The sequence below is a fragment of the Elgaria multicarinata genome, chromosome 9 (assembly GCF_023053635.1).
Source record: "Elgaria multicarinata webbii isolate HBS135686 ecotype San Diego chromosome 9, rElgMul1.1.pri, whole genome shotgun sequence".
In the NCBI taxonomy this organism is placed as follows: domain Eukaryota; kingdom Metazoa; phylum Chordata; class Lepidosauria; order Squamata; family Anguidae; genus Elgaria; species Elgaria multicarinata.
The window spans coordinates 19,672,902-19,694,254 of record NC_086179.1 but is presented as its reverse complement, the minus strand read 5'-3'; the positions used below and the strand labels follow the sequence as shown (position 1 = coordinate 19,694,254).

At 41.7% G+C, this 21,353-nt stretch overlaps 1 protein-coding gene across 6 annotated transcripts in view; it reads left to right on the top strand.

Moving 5' to 3' along the window:
• The window catches only part of CACNA1C (calcium voltage-gated channel subunit alpha1 C), a 609,442-nt gene that overhangs the window by 461,751 nt on the left and 126,338 nt on the right, over positions 1-21,353 (top strand). For all 6 annotated transcript variants that reach the window (XM_063134894.1, XM_063134895.1, XM_063134893.1 and 3 more), the window contains 6 exons: positions 2,634-2,859; positions 10,308-10,515; positions 11,638-11,758; positions 14,099-14,213; positions 16,157-16,277; positions 16,384-16,453. In XM_063134894.1, the coding sequence (XP_062990964.1) occupies positions 2,634-2,859; positions 10,308-10,515; positions 11,638-11,758; positions 14,099-14,213; positions 16,157-16,277; positions 16,384-16,453 (861 nt within the window). The remainder of the gene's footprint in view (positions 1-2,633; positions 2,860-10,307; positions 10,516-11,637; positions 11,759-14,098; positions 14,214-16,156; positions 16,278-16,383; positions 16,454-21,353) is intronic.

Here is a 21,353-nt window from a genome sequence, read left to right as displayed (position 1 = left end):
TTGTCCTTAGGAGTATACATAAACTGATCTGAACTGAATATACATAAATTAAAACCATTTGATTGCATAAGTACATGAAAGTGTTAATTACAAAATGTCAAAAACTATTTTATAAAGGGAGAAAGATAAGAAGAGCTTTGATGGGTCAGACAACAGGTCTATCTAGTTCAGCATTCTGTTCACACATTGGTCAACCTGAAGCTCACAAGCAGGACATGAGTGCAATAGCACCCTCATGCTTGGCTTTATTTATTTATTTATCAGATTTAATACTCTTCCAGACAGAGGGACCCTAGCACCACTAATCATACTTCTGTGCTATAAACTACAAGCAGAATTGCCGTGCAACTTTCTACACATTGGGGGAAATAGCTGCCACATCCTGCTACTATCTGTCCACACCAGTTGATGGAAAATGACAGGATACAGTCAAAGCTCTCTCCTCCCGTCACTGCTCCTTCCCACCACATTGTTTGGGCTGAGGATTTGGGGCGGGGGCTCATCCCCCCAGAATTGCATAATTCTGGAAGGTCAAAGGTTCGCTGTTGTAGCTTCAGTCACCCTGAATGTTTAAAATTCATGTAGCAAAAGCAGTGAGGTGAGCAAAATGGTGGTGGGCAAGGGGCAGGCATGAAGTGAGTGTGGGAGTAAAAGACAAGCATCAGCTACATGCATTTAAACCAGGAAGTGTGAAGGAAGGCACAACAGTGAACCTCTGATCTTCTGGAGTTGTCCACTTCCTAGAGAACAAAAAAAAATGTAATTTCCCTACATCACATAGCCCAGTATATTTGTGTGCAATTGGCTTTGTGCATTTGGGAGAAACGCTGGCTGGCCGAAAGTAATGAGCTCTCAGTGACATCACATTTATTTATTTATTTATTTATTTATTGCATTTCTATACTGCCCAATAGCTGAAGCTCTCTAGGCGGTTCACAAAAATCATTACACATCACAGCTACACACCCTCAAAACAATGCAAGCTCCTGAAATCAGGAAGCTACACCACTGGGTTTTTTTGCAAATCCTAGCAAGATTTTGCAAATCTTCCCCATTGTGAGACAATATGGGAGAAGTTCTACATTCTAGAACTGACATGATGAAATATTTAAACTAGAAAAACAGATTCTACCCAGCCATGATATCATCAATCTCTTTCCCAGCAATTTCGCCAGGGAGTGTCCATCCCCTCTTCCCAGATCAAGATGTTGACAGAGAATGTGTCTGTAAAATAAGAAATGGTTCTGGGAGAGTCACACATCTCTTGCAGGCACTCCTCTAATTGCTAATGCAGGGTCTTTGAGATGACATAGAGACCTCTGTGTGAACTCTCATTTAAGACAGTTTTGCATATGCTTTTAACCAAGTCAGTCCACATCCATAGACTAGGGCCACAGCTAGACCTAAGGTTTATCCTGGGATCATCCAGGGTTCGCCCCTGCCTGAGCACTGGATCCCCTGTGTGTCACCTAGATGAACAGGTTTGACCCCCTGGACGATCCAGGGATAAACCTTAGGTCTAGCTATGGCCTAGGACTAACTTGGTTAAAAGCAGCATGCGCAAGAAGAAGTGCCTTCAGGTATGGAAGCAGGAAGTGACTCTCCTGGCTCCACTGAACCTAATCATGATGAATTGTGAATATGAAGTGCTGCTCTGCTTCTTACCTGAAAACTGCCCCTCCCAATCAGAAAACAACAAGGATGTTTGCGAGGTAATAAGCAGTGGTGCACCTTGTACTCTAACCTGGGAGTTGGATGGTTAGCTATTCTTATTGCTTTCTTCCTTCTCTTTGTCACATTGACTTGTGTTCCAAAGAACTCCTGCATATCTGCTATGCAAGCCCTAAGTTGCAATGGGTTCTTGGGCATGTTTTAGAGTATATAACCTATTCACATGTAGCATGCCCAGTTCTCTTGGGCCTCACTGTTACCTCATGCAAACTTGATTGTACACCCTAGAAATTCTCCGTGTGGCTGCACATTGGAGGAGAAGATTGGTAAACTATCTTTCAGGAAAGTATAACTCATTAACTGATCTTCTTTTTGAGGAACCCATGGTAAGCTTCCTCAAAACACAATGTGAAAACCATCGTTATAGATTCAGTGACTATCCATAATCCTTGAATATCTAGTAAATCTGACTGATGTATAAGACACTGCTCACTATCTACCAATATGGAAGTGAATTTTCAGGATTGTGCAATTAATCACAGTAATTTACGATATATTTAGGGGAAGAAATACTATAGTTCTTTTAAGCTAATTTATCACATAACCTTTAACAGAAGCAAGATTGGATATGTGGTAGAATTCAGCTACATACATATCAGAAGAGTGAAAGTAGTGCAGAGCTAGAACAAAATTCTACTCAAATTTTAATTTTCAGTTTTAACACCAGTTTTTTGTTATCAGTGTTTGAAATTTTACCCTCCCCTCCCCAGAAAGCCATTAAAACAAGACATGGATTAGAAGTCCGTGAAAATAGATTGTTGGAGTACATTGTTCCAGAGGATAAAACCTAATTGTGCATTAAATATTTTGCTGGGAAAAGTTCTTGTGCTTGTGATATTTCTGTTGCACTGGTCTTTCAGTGCCATTATAATGATCATTATTTGTCTATTTATCTTTATGAGACACTGCCAATAAGGTACTGCTAGCTCTTTTCACGGCTGAGATGTTGCTGAAGATGTACAGCCTGGGTCTTCAGGCCTACTTTGTATCTCTCTTCAACCGCTTTGACTGTTTCATTGTGTGTGGTGGAATCTTGGAGACCATCTTGGTGGAAACGAAGATCATGTCACCACTGGGTATCTCAGTGCTGAGATGTGTGCGACTATTGCGAATATTTAAAATCACCAGGTACTGCTCTACTTCTTTTGATGTTTAATGTAGGTCATTGTAGGGAAAGATTGCCCATTCCTATGTGGAGATCTTGTGTGCAATAATATCCCAGGCAAAAATGACTTGCTGCCGTATTTCTTTTGCACAAAACTTTCTTTCCCTGAATCTTCCTTCTTGCCATATTCATGTGGTTGAGTAGATAATATAATTATTTATTTGTTATTTATTTGTCTTACAATATTTATAGGTCACCCTATAACAAATCCCTAAGAGCAGCTCACATGATTTTTTAAAAAATGAATTAACAGTAAATGAACAATGAACAATAAAGCATAAGAACAGTCTTAGAGCAAGAACAGCTTAAAGCTAAGATAGATTAAAAGGCTTCACGAAATAAAAAAATATCTTTATCTGGCACTGAAAAGACATGAAGGTATGTGCCAGGTGAGTAAGGGCCTTTCTCCCATAGTCAATTGCCGCATGTCATTTGTGGGAGGCACTTGGACAATAGCCTCTGAAAAAGATCTGAAGGTCTGGTCTGGTTAAGTACACATGGAGAGAGGCAGACCTTCAGGTCCCAAGCCATGAATGGCCTTAAAAACCTTCAGGTCTCAAACCCTGAGTGGTGTCCTGCCCTATTCACAAGGAGCCCTTTACCTCCAAGGAGCCTTTCTTTGCAACCACACACTTCTTCTCATAGGGGTCCTACTGGCTAGCCTCTTGAGATGATGTTCTTGGGGGCTCTGCTTGCAGCCATCTCCTGAGTGCCCAGTCTCCTCCTGGTCTCTTGAAATGGGCTGCTCCTTGATACTGTCTCTCTTTGGGAGCTCTAGCTCCTCCTATGAGAATGATTCCTTCAGCAGGGGGCATGTCAAAGGGCCTTAAATGTAAAACAACAACACATTAAATTGTGCCTGGAAGCAAACTGAAGAAGCTGAAGCACTGCCCAGTCCCAGATAGCAATCTTGCAACTATATTTTAAACTAACAAAAAATTAAGAACAATTTTCAAGGACAACCGCACATTGAAGTAGTCCGAATGGTTACCAGGGCACGGATAACTGAAGTAAGGCTATCTCTGCCCAGGTAGGGTCATAGGCAGCATATCAGGCTAACCTGGTAGAAGCTGTGCTGGGCTATAGAGGCTACTTGTGCCTCCAGTGACAAAGATGGATCAATGAGTGTATATTGATATAAATTTTAACTTGTGGCTTGCATGGATGGATTTGTTGTATCAGTAATCCATTTCCTAGCAGCATAAGCCAAGGGATCTCAGCTGCTCTGGCCTGAATATAGCAGCACTCCCAAGTCACCAAGAGTTGGGGATGCCTTCATTTTCACATCACAAGTCTCTGGCCCTGCACACTTCATTCAAGCATGATCACCGCTTCCAGCATGGAAAGGAACATGCACTTCATCCTGAGAGGCAAGGCTGCATTTGTTTGCATGAGCAATGTCATGCTCTGTCCAGTTGCCTGAAAGTTGCTGAGAGTCCCTCAGAAATGGAAGTTTTCACTTTGAAGCAACTTGATTTGCCCACAACAGGGGGTAGACGAGGGGATTGCCTCCGTTGATGGACCAGACCTTAGTCAAGGCTCCATTAATCTTACAGAGTTCCCATTGTTTCAAGAATTGTTGGTACTTTTTCCAGTACCTTCTGATTTCCCAGAGATTCTTCTATCTTTCTACTTGGCCCAGGAGAAATCTGCTTTCATTCATGGCATAAACAACTGTGAGGCATCACATTAGCAGCCGTTTTGCGACATTGGTCTTACCAACAGGATCACCTCAAATGCGCAATCAATTCAAGCAACGACTTGGAGCAACAGTATTTTTAGCAGTATCACTGAAGCTGCAATGAGATCCAAAAGATGTATCCAGGACACCCTGCAATATCACAGGAGTTCCATAGCCACAGTAGAGCAGCTTAGGCAGCAAAATGTCTTGGAGCAGTGCTGTTTACTCATTCCTCTCAAGACTGTTTGCATAATCAAGCGCTAGAGTAATAATTGAAAATGGTAATTATCCCATGCAGTGATACATAGGAAAGAGTTCCCATAACTCACGGCTAATATCAATAACCACATATGGCTTCATTAGAGATATGGACGCAACAGCACTGGAAGTCTTTATTTCTAGAAACAACAGGGTTTAATTTACATCAGTGGTGGTTATACTTGCTTGTTTATTTATTTACTAAATGTATATAGCTGCCCCATAACAGATGAGAATGTAAGAGCCCTGCTGGATCAAACCAAGGGTCTACTTAGTTCAGCACTCTGTTCACACAGTGGCCAACCAGCTGTCGACAAGAGACCCACAAGCAGGACAAGGTGCAACAGCACCCTCCCACCTATGTTCCCCAGCAACCGGTGCATATAGGCTTCCTGCCTCTGATACTGAACACAAGTTCTCTGGGTGGCTCACAAAACAAATACAACATTTAAAATACAACATAAAACAGTAAAGACTATTAAAACTAAAATATAATTAAAACACAGATTATAAACTGAAAATTCCAGACTATCACATGTTATTTATATTTGAATAGATGCTACAATCTGTGTAAACAGAAAATAGCTACCACACTGAGTATTCCATGTTCACAAATGATTGTGGACTGTGCATCCTAAGTAATCACAAAGTGGTTCCCCACATTTTTCCTTGTGACAAACTGGTATGTCTGCACCTCTACCTTGTGAGGTAGGACAGGCTGCAAGACACCCTTTGTTTCTTTTCCACAGAGGTAGGCTGCCACCCCCATGTATTAATAACTTGTATTGAATAACAATATTTAATAATGCATAATCACACTGAATATTAATATTCATCAACTCAAGCCTGAATATGTTGGAATCCAGGCTTGTGGTTATGTATGGAAAAGGATGACCCCTTTTTTCCAGAGCTTCCTTTAAACTCTTTAACAATGTGACTAGGTAAGACGATCAACTTCAGTTTCCAATTCCATATATTTATAAAAGAACCAAGCAGAGAGAAGTTCAAAAAAAGTCAGTTGCTTTTAAAAATAAAACATCAAAATAGCTCACTAATCCTTACTTATCAAGATGCTAAGAGTAACTCACAAAGTTGAGGTGACACCCTGGGCTGCCAGAGGCATGGAAGAGTTTTTCCTTGACTGTTTCTCAAGAGATTTCATAGTAACAGGCATTTCTATGGGGGCTGGACAGTTCCCAGAGATGGAAAATCCAAATGACCAATAAATAGCCTGGGACTACCTGATGGTGCATACTCCAGGTGATCTCTACAGTGCCTACTTAGCATGAGCTGGGTCATGGGGGAGGTGAAAGTGAAGAGTCAGTATGGAATGTAGAGAGAGGTAAATGTTGGGGGTCTGTCGCAGCCTTCTCAGTCTGGCTTGTTCTTTGTTCAAAGATCTTTCTAGAAAGGGAGGGGGAGGTTTGATTAATCACGCTTGCTCATCACCACAACTGGCACCTGGATACACAGTGGCAAAAGGAGGAGCTCTTGGCTCATAGTAAAGTAATCACGAAAATAAACTGTCCAGTTGTTTCTATGTTTGTCAAGCATGCCTATTAGCTCTCATTTTCATTATGATTTGCCATCTGGCTAATTGGAATTACTTGTGTGTACTTCCATGAAACTGTCTACCAGCACAAAGGAATCTTACAGGTTTTCAGTTATAGCATTTGCCTTCTGGTATTGGCAACAATGGTGCTTACCATAATTTTGGTATTCCGCTTTACCTCACTGTATCCACCCTGGAGAAAGAGGTACAGATTTAGTAACCTCTGGTAGCAAAAAACCCAAACACCCCCCACCCCCAAGAACCCTGCAGTACCTTAAAGACTAACAAACCTGTTATGCCATAAACTTTTATGAAGCAGTTCACTTCATCAGATGCATGAAGAATTATCATTTGACAGGAATACTGTATATACACATGGGTACAGAGAAAAGAAGTAAACAGTGGGATCCTATCTGTCATGAAATGCCAAAAATATTAACCGTAACAATTCAATTGAAGATTATTTGCAGTGCGCATAATAGCAGCAATATTTGGTGATAACGTAGGATGTTATTGTATGTTAACCACCATCTATGGTTTCCTATCCCTGTGCTGGTGTTAACTAGCTAGCTTGTAGTGTAATCGGATGCATTTCTACTCAGAAGTATGCCCCATTCAACTCAGTGAGATTTACTACCTGGTAGGTATGTTTAAGATTGCAGCCTTAGTAATGCTAAGGTGACTCACCAAATACTGCAACAATATTTCTTACCAGTTTTACTTCTTCTTTAGCAGTCTTCCCATTTATGATACTCTGTGATTGTCATGGAGAATTGATACACCTGATAAAATGTATAGTTGTTTTTTGTGAACCTGTGATGAATTCTATGAAGTATATTCTGAGACATCACTTGTAAATCCATTCGAAAAATCATCCTCAGTGGCAAGCTTCTGACAAAGGGGTGTGGTAGTTTTGCCTCAGTAGTGTTGCTGGTATCACACATAGCATGGGAAACATTTTGTGTGAAGAGAGTTCCATGTGGATTGGGTTAATTTAACTACACCAGTAAAACATAGCTGAGTGGTACAAGGTTCCAGCCTTGATTCTGGGCCTCTAAGGAAGGGCTAGGAAATAATTTGTCTTGAAACCCTGGAGAGCCACTGCCAGTCAGTATGGTCTGACTCAATATAAAGCAGTTTCTGTGATCCTATGTCTAAAAATGAATGCTCCTTGATCAAAACCACCCACTTAGCAGAAACAAATAGTTTTCTATGTAGTTTTGCTCCCATGTTGTTTGGAATTTCAGTTGCAACCATGACATTTAGGTAAAAGGAATTATCCTAAAAGAACATGTTCCATTTTAAAATGGATGACATTCTTGTCTTCTGCCACTTTGTGACCCAAAGTAGGGATCCTGATATTTGCAGGGAGATATTCTGATATCAACAGCTTTGAGCCTTGGAAAAGAGGCTTATAAACATACCAAAATACCAAAGGAAAGGATCTCTGAGGAAAATCTCAGACAGTTCTCAGTAGGAGTATGTACTGGTACAAGATTTGTTTTGGATCCCAATTTGATATTTTGCAAAACAACCTGATTCACCTCATAGCAATTCAGAGGCTGCCCATTTTGATGGGCCCAAAACTGGATCTGGATTAGAAATACAAAGCTTTTGGCTTCCCACTGACTATCATTGGAAATAACAACTACAACTTTTTGTTCTTTGACAAACTGGATGGAAGTGCCAGGCCTAGTGGCCCCTTGTGAAGAGATTAAACCTGCCAAATTTCAGGCAAATGGTTACTGCGTATTAGAAGCCTTTAACATTTGGATTTTTAAAAAGTGAACTACCTTTTTTTTTCATTTCTTGGCAGAATTGAATGAAAATTGCTGACAGGGATCACACCTGCCATATTTCAGATGAATAGGTTCCAGGGGTTTTGTGCAAGAGCAGACTTTACAGTGTGGGGTTTCCAAAAAGGGAAGCACTTATCCACCTCAACCTTTGTGGGCAATTGTTATGAAAATGGCTATGCTGTAGAGATGGCTGTGCTGTAAGAAACCTGCAAAATCTCAGAAAGATAGATGAATTTATTTTTTAGGGAAGGGGAATGTCTTCCTTTACTGGCGTATTTCCTTGAATAACAATTCCTGGCTATTTGGTTGATGGATAGGGCCAGAGTGTTCTTTCCTCTTCGTTATGTAGTCCCAGCGCTACAGGCAAGTGGAGCTGGGTGTTTTTCTGCCAGGGATGAGGAGAAGGACCCCTGAGGGTGATCTTAGGATCCAGGCAGGTACATATGGGAGGAGGCGTTCCTTCAGATAACCTGGACCCAACCCATTGAGAGCTTTCAATGTTAATACCAGCTTCCCTTCTGCTCTCCAGTCCCAGGGCATCTGTTAGTCACCTAGTCACCTGGGCAACACTTCCTTTCTCCCCAGCAGTTTATAGTACACTGCCAGAAGGGAGTGCCAGTGATGCTGCCTGCCTTCCTGTGCTGTATGCCATGTGTAGCGCCAGAAGATAAGAAGTCTGTGTATTGATTAGGCAGTTGGGTGACGTTCCTAATCTCCCTAGTGGCTCACACGCTGCGAGGAAGAAAGGACAGTGTTGGGTTGCTTCTGCTGCAGCTGCATGTGAGCAGCCACAGAAGAAGTCAACTAAAAGTATGTGAGGGAGGGGCACTCTGTGCTCCCTCCCCCCATGCATGCTGCTCAGCACTACCCAAAACCCAGATGTGGGGATGCATAGAAATAATGAAGAAAGTAATTACCCTGGGTAAAAAAAAAAAAAAAAGGTGCAGATTTTGAGCTACCAATGGTTCATCTTTTTCTCCAGCAGTTTCAGAATCTGAAGTAATTTTCAGGTTTCGGCAATGATGGTGGCTTGCTTAATCAGTGAGATCATTTTTGACCAATTTCACAAATATAGCAAAGTCAGGAAATGCATTTAGTTCAACCCTATCTTAATAATATGAGCTCCTTTGTGACGAAATCCACTTCATAGCACAAAAAGGACTGTGGGTTATTGTTATGAACTTTTTTTTGAGAACATCGTCATAAGCCCTGCTCTGAGTGACCCCTCTTACCTGTTAGAGTTTAAGCAGTTGCTGGCTGAAGATAGGGCCTTTTCAGGAGTGACACCCAGTTTTGGATGCTTGCCTGGTGTTATACATATTGGGTTTTAGGCACCAGAGTAAGATTTTCTCTTTATCCAGGCATTTAATGAATGTTAATTGGTGAGTTTTAGCTGCCTCCTCTTTTAGATTCTGTTGGGTTTTATTGTGCTGTTTTATCCTGCTGTTCTAGTGCTGTTTTATTGACTGTCTTTAGGGGTTTTATGGATTTGTACTCTTTTTATCGTTTTCATTTTTAGATGCCTTGGAAACTTCAGTTAAAAAGATGGAATATAAATGTTTTAAAAAATGAATAAATTGCAAAAGGTCTGAAAGTTTGTGTGTATTAATATTTGAAAGGTAAATTTGCCTCAGTATAAACATTTAAGGTGGCTCCCCATCAGTTCCCCTGAAAGCAGGAAGCCTGGCCTCTCCATCCAAGGAGCACACACAAAGCCTTTGATTCCAGCCTGTTGTCCCATCTGTTCTTGTCAGTTCTTACTGAGCCATTCTCTGGAGTGCGGTATCCTGGCTTACTCTGAACAGCTGTGAGTGTTGTAATGAGGTTGGCTAGAATATAATTCATTGAAGCAGTACCTACTAATCGCTGCATATTGATAAGTGGTGTGCTTGTTTTTTGTTTTGTTTTTAAGTAATCTTCCAGGCGTGCAAGTTGCAGAAATGGGGGAGGACTTGTGTGTTTTACACGTGTGGCTGTATAGATGTACGTGACTGATTCATTTCTTAACAGGCTGTTTGGAAAAGGCATGTTTATAGACATCAGGCAGCCTCCCTGAAGGTGAGGCAAAAAGCAGCTGCTTTGCGCAGTGGAAATTTAAGCCTCTCTCTTTTGACTCCCCAGGTACTGGAACTCGCTGAGTAATTTGGTGGCTTCTCTGCTCAACTCCGTGCGCTCCATTGCCTCCCTGCTGCTGCTCCTCTTCCTCTTCATCATCATCTTCTCCCTCCTAGGGATGCAGCTCTTTGGGGGCAAGTTTAACTTCGATGAGATGCAAACCAGGAGAAGCACATTTGACAACTTTCCCCAGTCACTGCTCACTGTGTTTCAGGTATGTGTTTTTTCTCATTTAAAAGATTGTAGATTCAATACCGTTGTAATACAGTCCATGATGCTCTCATGCCAATTGAACACAACACTGAGTTTAATCAAAAATCATAATTAAAATGCATTGAAAGCAAATTGGAGTCTGAAGAATTTTTTTGAAGCCTTTTTTTGAAGGCAGACAACAACAGACCAAAGTGGGCCTCCTTGGGGGAGGTCTCATAACAAAAGATCACCTATGAGAAGACCCTGCTCTATCTCTCACTGATTGGCCTTGCCTTAACAATGACACCTTTAGCAGGGCCTACTGTGGAAATCATAACGGAGGAGAGAGCTCATAAAGGAATAAGCGCCCTTGGGAGACACAGGGCCTAGCCACACCAGAACGCAGCTTACTTATCACTGCGAGACCTGAGCCTTTGTTGTGTACTAAAACTTTTTGCATGCAGGATATATACAGCTATTCACCAGTATTAGGGCCTTGTCATAAGTAATGCAGAAATTGGTCTTTGAATGCCACATGACTTACTGGGAATGCCGCAGACACTTGTATTCACACTGCAGCATTTTCCCACTTCTCCTTCCCATCAACTTTCAGATTGCCTTCAGGAGGAGGGCCTTGGTACTTCATTTGCAGTAATGCTGCTGCTGCTGCTGCTGTGCCTGTTCTAGGCTTCATTTATTCACACATGACTGAAAGCCCATCTCAGATTTTAAACATTAAATCCACCCTTCAGTTGTGTCCCCCAATCAAATTTAAAATGAGTCCCTAATGTGTAATATTTATGTCCTGAAGTGTCACTGAAGAGACTACAAGATGTTCTTAATGTCACTTAATGTGCAAAGACAAGGTATTGTTCGAACTAGTGGCCTGAGATGATAGATGATGATGATGATGATGATGATGCAAATTCCTATTCAGTAATGCATGGCAGATGCTAAGGCACTTCCCCATCCATACCCTGCAGTGCGAATGGGGATTGCAGTAGGTGACTTATGTCCTTAGTGCTCAGGAGGGTTTCTTCAAGGCAGAAGAGGATCGTGTTCTTTCTTGTAACAGGCTTTTTTGAAGGTTTTCTGCATGCTTTCTAACACTGTGTCCCCCCATTGGTGGGAATGTGTCATTTAGATCCTGACTGGGGAGGACTGGAATTCGGTGATGTATGATGGGATCATGGCTTATGGCGGCCCCTCTTTTCCAGGAATGTTGGTCTGTATTTACTTCATCATCCTCTTCATCTGTGGAAACTGTATCCTTTGCTGCTATCTTCATTTTCTTTGGCAGCTTGGCTGGATTGTGGTGAAGCATGAATTTCTGTAGGGCAAACTGGTGCCTTCCAAATGTTTTGAACGACAGCTCTCATCATATCATACCCTCAGACATGGTGGCTGATGGGAGTTGTAGTCAAAAACATCTGGAGGACACCAAGTTGCCTATCCCCGCAAGCAGCGTCAGCGGTTGACATGATTGGGCACTTGTTGAGCTCTGTGCCTGAGCAGAGGGCCCACTGCTCTTCCTTGTCAGTGCCAGCACCTGCTTGCTCACCTACTCTCTCCTGGCTGAGAGGGCAAGCAAGCAGTAATGGAAAGAGGAAGAGAAGCAGCCATCACCCTTGCTTGCTTGCCCTGTCCCACTGGGTGGTGAGATGGAGATTGGATCCAATCTGGGCCCAATTCTGCCAGTATCCAGGAGAGAGACAGGTGAGTGGGTGACAGCAAGTCCTCACTGCCACTCACTCCCCTGCTCTCCCTCTCTTTTTCTGGGAGGAGGATGAGCGAGTAGACTCAGCGGTGAGGACAACAAAGGCCCCATGTTACTTTTAAAACCAATATATTTTTGCTGTGGCATAAGCTTTCATACGTTGGAGTCTACTTCATCAGGTATTGAGGTTAGCGATGAGTGGATCAGTCTCTTTCTGGTTTCAGTCATTTTTTCATGTGTCTGTTCATAAGTCCATTCTATCCCATTTCTGCATCAGTGTGCAGATTTTCTAAAAAAAATACCTTCACAAACATTTGTATTTAAATTCATGTTTAAATATGCATTCTGACATATTTCCTCATAAAATACACATCCTAAATGTATTTGTTCCTCAAAGTATACATTTTTAGAAGTATTTTATTCTAAGTTATGCATTTTTATACACATTTTTGGTATGCTTAGTTGAATCAATATCTGCAAAATTCAGTTGAGTGTAAAATCCAAAAGATAACTACAATCCAATCCGCACGTTAGTCCTAGAAATGTGGATCAGGTCAGTTTGTATCAGAATTTCCAAAGAATAAATTCCTCAAGCATCCCTAGTTGAGGAGCAGAAGTGTTGAATTGCAGTTGTGGGGGGGGGGGAGCAGCAGCTCATAACAATGGCAGCAAAGAAGAAGTAGACCCACAGAGGGCATTTTGCAGAATTTTAGTAATTCAAAAACTGAAGCTGGCATTGGATTACTAAGGTCTTCATACTTACTAACCTTACCTCAAGTACTGAAATTAAGTGATGCCCATCTTTCCAAGTCAAGCTATACTTTCTCCAGTAACCCGCTTCAATTCAATTCATTCATTTGAGAAATATCTCTAGGCACCAAAGTTATAAAGTACCGAGATAGTTTATCACTTTGCAGACAACAAGCAGTTTCTTGATTCGTTTACCTTTCCACCAATTGCATCAGTTTCCTGTTGGGGATTCTGTGATTTGCAGTCCCAATCTCCATCAGAAAAGATGTTCCACCGGGGCCCTGAAAGCATCTGCCTCCACCAACTCTACTGTCTTCCCCTGTCACAAAGGTGTGCAGTGGCAGTTAGCAGGATCAAGGCAGGCAGAGTGCTGCTCCTCCTGCTTACAGGAGGTTGTGAGTAGGGCTGTGCTCACCTTGATCTTGCTTGCAAGCATTTCATTGGGGCTGCTCACTTATGTGGGGACCGCTGCATGAATACTCACAATGAAGCAAGCATGCGAAAAAGAAGCAGAAAGGGATAGGGTTATAGATGTTCCGATTATTGACCACATGAAACTAGCCAAAGCCACCTTTTGTTTCTCATTCTTTAGATTCTCATGTGTGTGTGATAGTTTTCATCTGAGGTTACACAGCTTTAGTTTAACAGTGGCATTGGAAACTGGACTTTGCAGTACATTAATCAAAATTCTTGGTGAAACAGGTCAGGTGATCCATGCATTTTTCTTTCCAATATATTATTAATTTTCATTTTCATATCTCACTTTCCGTTTCGTTCAAAATGGCAAACCATAAAATGCTAATAGAAAATTCATTAAAACAGACGTATTAAACAATACAATAAAGTACAGAACAATATTCACAATGCCAGTAAATCTAACTAATTCACTACACCTCCTAGAAGGATGTCTGAAGGGAAACATTTTGGTGGCTTTCTTAAAGGTCTGCAGGGATGGACTCAGGTGGTCTTCTGTAGATAAAGTGTTCTACAATGCTGGGGCCAGAACTGAGAAGGCCTAATTCCATTCCTTTAGTAGATCTTAAATCTGGAATGAGAGTACTCTAAGCAGGTGGGGCTCATAGAGGATGACCCTTTGTGCTATTCAATACACATTTTCTTTAAAGAAATATGTAAACAGATATCCTGCTGAATGTGTTTTTGGCCATTGCTGTCGACAACCTTGCAGATGCTGAAAGCTTGACATCTGCTCAAAAAGAGGAGGAAGAAGAAAAAGAACGGAAAAAACTAGCTAGGTAACTTCTTTGTCCCTTATTAGGTATTTTTAAAAAGTCCTAAGTTGGTTCTTGATAAAAACACATACAAACAGCAGCGTCCCCAGTTAAGTGTTGCCGTCACCAGCTAGGATCATAGGAACGTTTCCAGGGGAAAGCTTGTATCTTTCCACTGAAGTATTCTCTGCTTATCCCAAGAAGTCAGCCATTCAAATGGCAGAGTCCACATAGCCAATCATGTGGCCTCATTAGGGACCACCACTCCCTGTGGCTGGAATGTAAAGATCAGAAGGGCAAAAATGGTGCACTTGATCCCCAAATTGAAGCCAACAGTGCATGTGTGACCCGAAATGGGTAAGGTGATTATCTTTTAATGGGCCAACATTGGTTGGCCTAAGAACGTGCAGGTTTTCTGAACTCTCCACCAGACACCAAAGCATTCATAGTCTCTCTCTCTCTCTCTCTCTCTCTCTCTCTCTCTCTCTCTGTGTGTGTGTGTGCGTGTATGTATGTGCATGCATACATACACACACACAAATAAGGAAGCTTGAGCATCACCATCTTGAGGTGCTGCTGTATGATCATGTAGCTTTTGAGCAGTCAGAAATAAGTTCCCTCCTTCCCCCTGCAGCCCCCTGTGCCCTCTGAAAAAACTCTCTTGGGGGTCAGGAGGCCCTCACAAACAATATGGGATGGATCATGGGGAGCTTCAGGAAATAGGAAGTAAAAAGAAACTTACTTTCTATAAACCGCCATAAGTTATCATAGGATGCAAGCTTTTGGATCTTTGAATACTCTATAACTTAAGACATGCCACCAGCTTAGCTGGGTATGCCACTGCTGCCAAAGAGTAACCAGAGAAATGGTTGAGCCGATGACCTAGGAGGGACCTCAAAGCCATGCTTTTTGATATATTAATAGTTGACAGTCTCCTCCTTTGAGTAGGCATTTTTGTATTTTAATGAAACTAAATTCATCTTAATGAAAATGAAGTAGATAAAGCCTTTTTAAGGCCATAGGTACATTTGGGCTTTAAATAAAGTGTTTTAGGCACGGTCACAGAATGTCCTCCATTGTGTGTGTGTGTGGTGGTGGGGGAGGGATGGCTGAATCACAGAATAGCTGCAATGGGGTGTGGGCAATCACACTGCTGCAACAAAACACCCCATTCATTAAAAGTCAAGCTGGTGAGACTAGAAGACAAACACATGCAATACCACTATAAAGCAGTAGTGTGGCTCCTGCCTTTTATATACCGCTTTCATACCACTTTCATAGTGAAATATCTGCTTGGTGTAGATGAGGCCCAAGTCATTGACCCCAGAGATACCCCAGAGATACAGGTTAATTGGAAATATATATAAAAAAACAAAAATAGCTGCACCAGTCCATGAGTAAAAAATCCAAAATCTGAGATAGGGTAGGGGAATCCAAAATCTACAGTTAGGTAATACCATTAATGCCACAAAAGATTTTGCAAGCTTTTGAGTTATCTAGAACTGTTCACCAGGCTAGGTGGTATAAGAGGCAGGGGGTTGTGGGGGAAGCAGAAAGGTTCAAAAATTAGACCAGACCTTGTGCCATGAGTATAGGTTCAGTTTCAAAATGGCAACTGCAGACTGAATAAATTAGTCACTGGTAGAAGTTGCAGGTATCAAATTACACCTAGCATTTTGGGACGAAGCAATGTCTGGCCACCATTTCTGAAAGCATAAAGGGCAGCTGTTACTCAGATAAGGCTGAAACACAGGTTTCTGAGTGGGCAGATAGTTATTTGTTTCAGGTTTTTGAGGAGAGTAGAGTTTAAAGAAGGTAAGACAACATTCTTGGCTCTTGGGCCAAGAAATGATGCCAAATGCTTGTTGGCATGATGGGCTATTACACTATTTGCGGGTCTCTATAACAAAAAACACCATTCTGTATTTCATGAACATTTGCTTCTTCCATCTCTGCTGAATTATTAGAACTGCTAGTCCTGAAAAGAAACAGGAGCCTGAGAAGCCAGCTGTGGAGGAAGAGACCAAGGAGGAGAAAATTGAGCTGAAATCGATCACGGCTGATGGAGAGTCTCCACCTTCTAACAAGGTCTGCTGTTTGCTACCACTCCGCTTGCTTTATGATGATCATCTTTATGAATGAATAAATGAATGAATTAAAGCATGCTTTATTATGGAATCTTTCTTTCTTCCAGAGCAATATAGATGAATATCAGCCTAATGAAAATGAAGAAAAGAATCCATATCCTACTACTGAGACACCAGGTAATTCACTGCCCTGCCCACATTTTTTTAATAACTCAAGAAGCTGAGGCGTACGTGCCTAAGGCAGTTACAGCTGGATTACAGAGAGATCTATGTCATCCAGTAAAAAGGTCATTGGATGGTATTATTTTTGACAAGGTGGAAGCATTTCTTTAGCTGTAATGGAACTATTGCTTGGCAGAGTACTGGCAAATACCTTAATGTAATAAAATAACAGATATTGTATTATGCTGCATTATGTTTCATATATGGCCACAGCTGTGTGCAATCATGCTGCAGCTGTGTGCAATCTCAAGTTCTGCAGCCTGAATAAACTGCATATTAAGAAGATCTGCATATATTTGTTTATATTTTGTTGTTGTTTCTGCTAGCCAGCAGAGGGGGTAAGGATCTATTCAGAGCAGTCTTCACCAATCTGATATCCTCTAGATCAGTGGTTCCCAAACTTTTTCAGGTAACCATCCCCTTGGTTCCACAAACTCATGCCCAGTGCCCCCTACCCTACCCTATAAAAATCATTATTCAGAATAGCGGTTTACAATGATCCACTAAGGAAGATAATAACAATAAAATTCAAAACAGTAACAATTAATTGAATATTTATTCAAAATCCAATTAAATTTTTTAAGTGTATTCAATTAAACATTTCAATTCACCGTTAAAAGGACTCTTCTTAAACGGTATTAATACATGTGTGGATTCTTCCCCTATATGGCTTGGGACCAAACTACCTTCTCTCATAAAAATGTCCCTGGGTTTTAAGACCTTCTGGAGAGGCGCTTCTCAGAAAAGACCACCTTGAGCGCCCCCCTTCTTCCCCTTTGCCTCTTAGCACCCCCCTGCGGTCCTCTTGCCTCTTAACGCCCCCCTATGCAATCCCACCGCCCCCAAGGGGGCAGTACCGCCCACTTTGGGAACCACTGCTCTAGATGTTTTGGACTACAACTCTCAGCATTCATAACCATTGGCCATGCTGGCTGGGGCTGATGAGATTTGAAGTTCAAAACATCTGAACGGTTTCAAGTTGGGGAAGGCTGAGAGCACTGAAACCCTATTCTCTAGCCACTGACTCCAGAGATTTCACCAGGCCTCTCCCCATGATTTCAAAGTTACATTTGCAGTCATTTTTCATTTTCACAGAATGTCAACTGTTTTTCAAAGGTTTTGGTGTGAACACAGAAGATTCTTTTCTTTATTGAGATCATGTTTACCAGTTTGAGATACGCTATGCCTGCTGTTTTTGTTTCATTTTAAGAAACTTGAGGGTCTATTCACGCAACTGTTGGGTTTATGGGAACAGCAATTGAATTACCTCATGCATCACAACTCCCAGTCTGTTATGTGCTTGTTGTAGGTGCCTGCTAAAGCTCACAGTGTTTGCTTTTAGGATTTTTGAGGATTTGCTTTTAGCATTTTTAGCATTATTTCAGGCAATTCAAAGTTTTGTATAGAAAGTCAAACTCTGGTGTGCCAGTGACTTCATACAGCCATCATATACAGGGGCTACCATGCATTCAAATGGTTGTATGAATAAAACCTGAAACAATATGGTCCAGTGGACAAAGAGTTGGATGCACCATTAGCTGTCTGTCTCAGTTCTCCATCTCCATCTATGAATGAGAATAAGTGTGACCAGCCTTGTCAGGGTGTTGTAACTGTGAATTATATGAGCATAATAAGTATCTTTGCATATTCAAATCTACATAGAGAACATGAATAGTAATCAAAACATCTAAGTCTGTCTCTGTCTGTAAATGCCTGCCTAAAGGCCAAACTAGATATTGCATGTAGTTCTGTGTTACTTTCCTCTGCATGTTTTTTGCTTGGGGAGGCTCCTTAACCCTTTCTCCACTAGTCATTCTCCAACTCAAAATCATCCCCTAAAGCTGTTGCTTCTTCTGTAGGTAACAGGTGATTTGAGCTGAAAATAAATGGAGGAGAAAGTGTTAAATATCCGTTCTTCCACCATTCAGCCTGCAAAGCTTGCTTTTGGTTATAATAATAACGGAAAATAACACAGACTCCATGTACTGTCTAGTTTGACCCTAAGACATTTGCTTCTGAGAAACAACATCTGGGGATTTGCGCTGTACATTTGCAAGTAATTTTTCCAATCACTTCTATTTATTCGCTTCTACTTAGCTGCTCAATGTTGACTGAACATGATGGGCTCCTTGTCCTTATTAGCAGACCAAGTCTGTGGTACTGCAAATGTGGGCAATGTGTTCTCATCCCGTCCATCTGGAACAGAAGCTGACTTTAGACCTCTTCTTGTACACTGTCTGCAGGCAGATGCTCTTGCTGTGCCAGCCTTTGGCTGTATCCAGGTAGCATTAAATGTCATTATTTCTCATCTTGCATCAGCTGTTCCAAAGCCTTTTTTTGGCTCACAGCTTAATTTCTTATTGCCTGTGGTTCTTCCCCAGATAATATCAGCCCATCTTCTGGAAATCCCTTACTCACCTAGTCTCTGAAAATGTTTGCATTGTTATCTGCTGCTTGGAGCCTGGTCTTCTTCTTCAAACAGTATGCCCAACCCAATGGAAGAAGGATTAAAATTAACCTGCCCTGTTGGAGTCATGAATGTAGGAAGCTCTTTCTCCAAGGGCTTTATTTGGGTTTCTGTGGTCAGTGGAAATCCTTACACATAGATAGTGTTTGACTACCTTGCCATTCTCCCTTCTACAAGGGTCCTGGCTTTTTGGCATGCTTCTGCATCTAAACTAGGCTTGAGAAGAGGTTGCTCCATTCACTTCAAATGGGCAGTTGCTATTCTCAGTTCAGCATCAGGGCAGAAAGTTGCTTGCTCTGCTTGCTTGCCCTGGTTTAGTGTGGATGCCTTTTATAGTGTAAAACTTACTGGAGTGTTAAGATCTGCTTCAGGGGCTACGGTCCCTTGCTTAACACTGGTGAATATTATATTAGTAGATAGGCACTAGGGACAGATCCTGCTCAGTGGTGGCTCCACGATTATGGAATTCCTTTTCCAGTGAGTTTTGCGAGGCCTCCTCTTTATCAGCTTTTAGATGATGTTGAGAAATGTTTCTTCTGCAAGGCCTTTTTGCATTGCTTTTTATTTGGTTCAGTTCTTTAATTATATGCTGCATTTTAACTCAATCAATCAAAGTTTGTTATACAGTCACAGATGCATTTACATTTTAACTCCTATATCACAGTTAAAATGTAAAATAATTTTTAAAATACTCAAACATTTAAAAGCAGAGAACTAACACCCAACAAACTGAGCAGCACAATCGGTCAGGGAAGGCATAGGTGAAAAAGTAGGTCATTAACTGGTGCCTAAAGTATGCCACAGTTGGTGTTTCCTGCATGCCAAGGAGAAGGGCATTCCACAAAATGGGTGCCAATATGCTTCAGTATTGGTATAATATGTACGTGGTAAGGTGCCCACTTAGCATTTTTGCTGCTGCGTTCTGAACCAGCTTCTGGACCAAGCACAAAGGTAGCCCCATGTAAAGCTTATTTCAGTAATCTAAACATGAGGTTATCAATGCATGGAATAATTTTATAGTTGTTTTATTGTTTTATTTGCATCCTATCTTGGGAGATCTTATTTTTAAAGGCAGGATATAAATAATTAAAATGAATCATGTGCTGGGGTCCAGCCACAGACATGTTACTCTCGGCACCATTGTGGTAGCTTGCCGGATAATGGAGCTGCTGGCTTACTTTCTGCTGTGTTTCAGCACCTTCACTGCAGATGGCCAGAAGGTAGTACTGCAACTTGCCAGCTTAGCCCTGGTCAGGTTACACAAAGGGCTATCAAGACTTCCACTTAGTCTTATCAAGCCTAGCTCCTTCCTATCTCTCCTCTCTCATCTCACACTATTGCCCTGCTCGTGCTCTTCGCTCCTCTGATGCCATGTTTCTCGCCTGCCCAAGGGTTTCTACTTCCCTTGCTCGGCTTCGTCCATTTTCTTCTGCTGCCCTTTATGCCTGGAACGCTCTTCCAGAACATTTGAGAACTACAAGTTCAACCGCAGCTTTTAAAGCTCAGCTAAAAACTTTTCTTTTTCCTAAAGCTTTTAAAACCTGATTTTGTTCTGACTTTATACTGTTAGTTTTACCCTACCCAGTGCCTTTTTACCCTACCCTGTGCCTGTTTGCATTCTCTTCCCCTCCTTATTGTTTTATTATGATTTTATTAGAATGTAAGCCTATGCGGCAGGGTCTTGCTATTTACTGTTTTACTCTGTACAGCACCATGTACATTGATGGTGCTATATAAATTAATAATAAGAATAATAAGAATAAAGCCTCTGACTCTGGCTTCTCAGTCGCAGACTGCCTGCATGTCTGCCTGCCTGATTCCTGGCTGAACAATCTACCTGGTCAGTACTTGGATGCCTTTAGACTTCCAGCCCTGCCATAAAGATCCAGTCTCTCCTGCAGCTGGCTTCACCGCTGAGAATGTAGCAGAAGTGGGGCAGACATTTTTCCCACTAGATACATTAATAGCACATTCTGTCTTATATTATGCAGTGCAGCTGAGCTCTGCATAGTATCTTCCACTTGCCTGTCAGTTTCTCCCTTTGCAACTTAGCAGCACCCACCTCTTACACTTCTAATACTGGGATGAGGTCAAGCAAATCCAGACCCGTTATGTGCTCCACTCAGTCTTTTATAAGCTCACACTGCCCCAATTTTCTCATTAATCCTTTTTTCCCTGATACCTTTGATGTCTCCTCTTCAGACTGCAATGCTGCTTCGAGCTTCCCCCAGCGGCAAGCCCTCCAGGCACTCATTATGCAACTCACCAATCTGCCTCCTTGCCTTCTTGCAACCACCATTTAAGAGATCAGCTTGCAATGCCAAAATCCTGATCAGGAGGAGGAGGAGGAGGATGGTGATGGTGATGGTGTTGTATTCACTGAGAGCA